The 4,018-nt window shown below is 38.2% G+C and overlaps 2 protein-coding genes across 2 annotated transcripts in view; one reads left to right on the forward strand and one right to left on the reverse strand.

Moving 5' to 3' along the window:
• The window catches only part of usp37 (ubiquitin specific peptidase 37), a 64,950-nt gene extending 64,558 nt beyond the window's left edge, over window positions 1-392 (reverse strand). The window contains exon 1 of the mRNA XM_042494681.1: window positions 361-392. Coding sequence (XP_042350615.1) covers window positions 361-392 — 32 coding nt within the window. The remainder of the gene's footprint in view (window positions 1-360) is intronic.
• Window positions 393-719: 327 nt separating this feature from the next.
• On the forward strand, window positions 720-3,780 carry LOC121949082 (mitochondrial chaperone BCS1). Its single transcript, XM_042494682.1, has 4 exons — window positions 720-808; window positions 924-1,096; window positions 1,797-1,914; window positions 3,029-3,780. Exons 1-4 carry the CDS (start codon window positions 720-722, stop codon window positions 3,276-3,278), a joined length of 630 nt encoding a protein of 209 aa, XP_042350616.1. The 3' UTR covers window positions 3,279-3,780.
• The last annotated feature ends 238 nt before the right edge of the window (window positions 3,781-4,018 follow it).

Genomic DNA, 4,018 nt, shown 5'->3' on the forward strand with positions numbered 1-4,018 from the left:
AGTTTAAATACATATTCAACTATGAGCAGAGTTTTCAGATTCTTTATGACCGTTTACATCATATTCTCGTCACCTTTCACTAATCTCTTGTAATGTGTGGGGCATTTCTCGCCAAGTTGCTCACTATTTGTCTTACCCATGTTTTTGAAAGAAATCAAATGCAGCTGTAAAAGGCGTCAGAAAGCAGCACTTGAAAACTTATGTCGATTCAGGTCTNACCCCTTGCAGACTTATGGCAATTCAGGTCTCCAAGGGTTAAACACAGAAAGTAAAAATCTCTTTAATATAGTTTAAATACATATTCAACTATGAGCAGAGTTTTCAGATTCTTTATGACCGTTTACATCATATTCTCGTCACCTTTCACTAATCTCTTGTAATGTGTGGGGCATTTCTCGCCAAGTTGCTCACTATTTGTCTTCCCCATGTTTTTGAAAGAAATCAAATGCAGCTGTAAAAGGCGTCAGAAAGCAGCACTTGAAAACTTATGTCGATTCAGGTCTCAAAGGGTTAAACACAGAAAGTAAAAATCTGCAAACTGATTTGAATGAATGGTAGTTTGCTTGGAAAACTTATGTAATGTACATACTTGTGTTACTTATGTAATGTACTTATGTAATGCAGGTACTTATTTAACATACAGTATGTGTGATTTGTAGTTAAAAATCAAATATTTTTCATGTGGTAGAATATTCAGTTATTCTGTGTTCTGCACGACCATGTTGATACTTTTTGTTTGCGCAGGCATCCCCTACAGAAGAGGTTATCTGCTGTACGGCCCCCCAGGATGTGGGAAAAGCAGCTTTATGTGAGTGTGCTTTGGAATTCTTCCTGTTTAGAGTCTGTGTGATAGAAAAACAGGCTGTGTGTCCAGTATTTGGGTGCAGATTCTCCTAAATCTTTGTGACTCGTTTTTATTCCAGCACGGCACTGGCAGGCGAGCTGGGCTACAGCATCTGTCTGATGAGTCTGAGTGACAGAAGCCTTTCAGATGACCGTCTGAACCACCTCCTGAGTGTGGCGCCGCAGCAGAGCATCATTCTTCTGGAGGATGTAGATGCAGCCTTTGTCAGCCGAGAGCTTCTCCCCACAGAGAGTAAGCAGCAAGGAAGGAGCAGGAGTTTGGGATGTTGTTGTCAGAAAGAAATGGTAACATGACGAAGAGGATGTCCTTTAAAAGTGGAGTATCACTTAGAAGTAACTGTTAAGAGAACCTGTAAAACTGTGGTTGCTCAGACAGACTCTGCTCTTGTGTTTCAGTCTCTTTTAACCTCTTGGAATCCTGAGCAAATTGGCTTAATTTCATTAAAAATATGGGAATGTGGCAAACAGCGATGAAAGGAAAAATTAACAAAAATTAGCAAGAAATTAGTAAATAGATAGAAGAGAATTACCTGAAAATTAAGAAGAATAAATAATTAAATAAATGAAGAAAAGAAAGTTTAAAAAAATATAAAATGTCAATAACATAATTTTGAATTTTATATTTAAGGTCATTATTAATATTTTTCCTTTAGCTTTTTTCTTTTTTCCTCTGACATTTTTCACAATTTAAAAAAAATTTAAAATTTCTAAATCTACCAATTTCTTGCAGTTTGTGGAACATTTCTCACAAAGTTGGTCATTGCCTTTTTTTTTTTCTTTTTTTTTTACAAATGTTTTGAAAAAAAATAAAACCAAATTCTTAGGGTTCAAAGGTTTATATACTTTTGAGGGCATCTGAAAGCAGCACAAAAAAGTGATGTCTGTCCAGGTTTCAAAGGGTTAATAGTGACCTTTTCTGCTTGCCTCCCCAGACCCTCTTGCCTACCAGGGAATGGGAAGACTGACCTTCAGTGGCCTGCTTAATTCTCTGGATGGAGTGGCTTCATCTGAGGCCAGAATAGTTTTTATGACCACCAACTTTATTGACAGGTACTGTTTGAGGGGGATTTGTAAACACAGTGTTATGGCGTGCTCTTGTCCAGGTAAAACAGGAAAACTTCTTGGACTTTAATAAAAATTAGGAGCAAAGATCAAATTAAGTAGTAGCAAAATGAACCTCTGGGTCTATATTCACAAAGCTTCCTAGTACAAAGAGTTGCTCCTAGTGAGAAAATGCAAAGAAAAGTCTTAGAATTATGACGTTTTCTTAGAATTTCCCCTTAAAGTAAAACTAGATTCTTGTTAAGATAAACATTATTCACAAAGCATCTTATCCCACTAGAGAGCTCTTAAGGTGAAAAACTGTTCTGAGTAGGGAGGAGGACATATTAGATGATGCAGGGATAATGCTGGTGGTAGATAACAAAACACACTCATACACACATATCATACACCACAATGCCAGAAATAAAACAATCATAATCAATTCTAAAAATGTTACAGTGCGACAGTGTGATCACACAAACATTGTTTCACAGTCTCATATTGTGAAGAAAATGTCATATCTAGCTACAGGGTCAACCACACCTTCTCACTAAGATAAGACTTAGTGAGAAGTCTTAGTAAGACTGTCCATTCCTTGCTCCTAAGCTAGGACTTCTTTTTGGAAATGTTGTGTGTTGCTAGTGAACTTAGTAGAGCATTTAGCAGCTAAAGGGACAGTTATTTTTCTCTGTAGGCGATAGAGTCCAAAGACAGAGCCAAAAGAAGACTTAAATATTGGAGTTATGTGAATGCTAATGTTACTTTGTGCCTGCTTGATGTGAAAACAAGCAGCAGCTAGCTGACACATTTATCATAACAAGACATATATTTATAAGGTGATAATATGTTAGTATTGTGTTTTGAGCATTCAGTGCTGCCTCCTTGTGGCTGAAATATCAAATAATGTATTATGAAAATATTTAAACTAATTTAAAATACCATAAACTATTATTAAAATGTCAACAGTTATCCAGTTACATTAATACCTTTTTAAAATGGATATTACAACCTACTTCATGGCTACCTAAAGTCTTTTCTGACATTTCACTGGTAAGTTTAACATTTAGGAGTGTTTTGCATGACATTAACTGCCAGTCTTGCTTGTGATGTGTACACACAGGTTAGACGCAGCACTGATCCGACCCGGCCGTGTTGACCTGAAGCAGTACATTGGGCACTGCACGCATCGGCAGCTTACACACATGTTCCGGCGCTTCTACCCAGACGAGCCTGCCTCTGAAGGGGAGCGCTTTGCAGAGCAAGTGTTGGCTGCTCACTCTGAGATCAGCGCTGCCCAGGTACAAGGACACTTTCTGCTGCACAAAATGGACCCGGCTGGATCTATAGACAATGTCGCCCAAATGAAATGACGACCAGACTGTGAGGCGGTTGGAGACTGAATGAAGAGCAACGTGAGAAACTTTGGGTTTTACATTTTCAGTGGGAGTTGTGGTATTTATAAGAATATGTGCATTGTTGCCGGTACTCAGAAAACAAAGCATGTGTTGATATAAACCTCTCTCGTCTGCAACCTGTAATCAGTGGACCACTCTCTGTCCTCGTGCTACAGTCTGTAAGACACGCGTAAACAGAAGTGTCCCCCAGCAGAAGAAGCCCTGCTTACAGGGCCCAAATTGTTTGGCAGGCTAACATGGGACAACAACTAAATCAAAGGTGTTCATGTTGTCTGGTGTTGCTTAATGGTTTGTGTCAACACAAATAAAACAATGACTTATTTTTCACCATGGCTTAAATGATGTTGTCAAATTCAACTGCAACATACTGTTTTTGGTCAAGACTGAAATCACATTTCAACTGCTTTCATCTATTACTTAATAAATGTTTCAGCTCATGTCATCTTTTATACCTTAACTGTCAGTTCAGCTGCTCTTATCTACGGTATAGTTCACATTTCAACTTCTTTCAGTCCTTTCGGCCGAAAACTACAAGACCACACAAGAAATCCTACAAAGCAGGAGCTCTCCTGTATATATATGCTGTGGGTCACCACTCATGTTTACATTTGAAACAGGCAAACTTTAACCAAACAGCACATTTTAAGACAAAAGCGACAAAGTGTTCACCCAGCCCAAAAGCTATGTAATCAGGA

Source organism: Plectropomus leopardus, chromosome 10, assembly GCF_008729295.1.
Source record: "Plectropomus leopardus isolate mb chromosome 10, YSFRI_Pleo_2.0, whole genome shotgun sequence".
NCBI lineage: Eukaryota > Metazoa > Chordata > Actinopteri > Perciformes > Serranidae > Plectropomus > Plectropomus leopardus.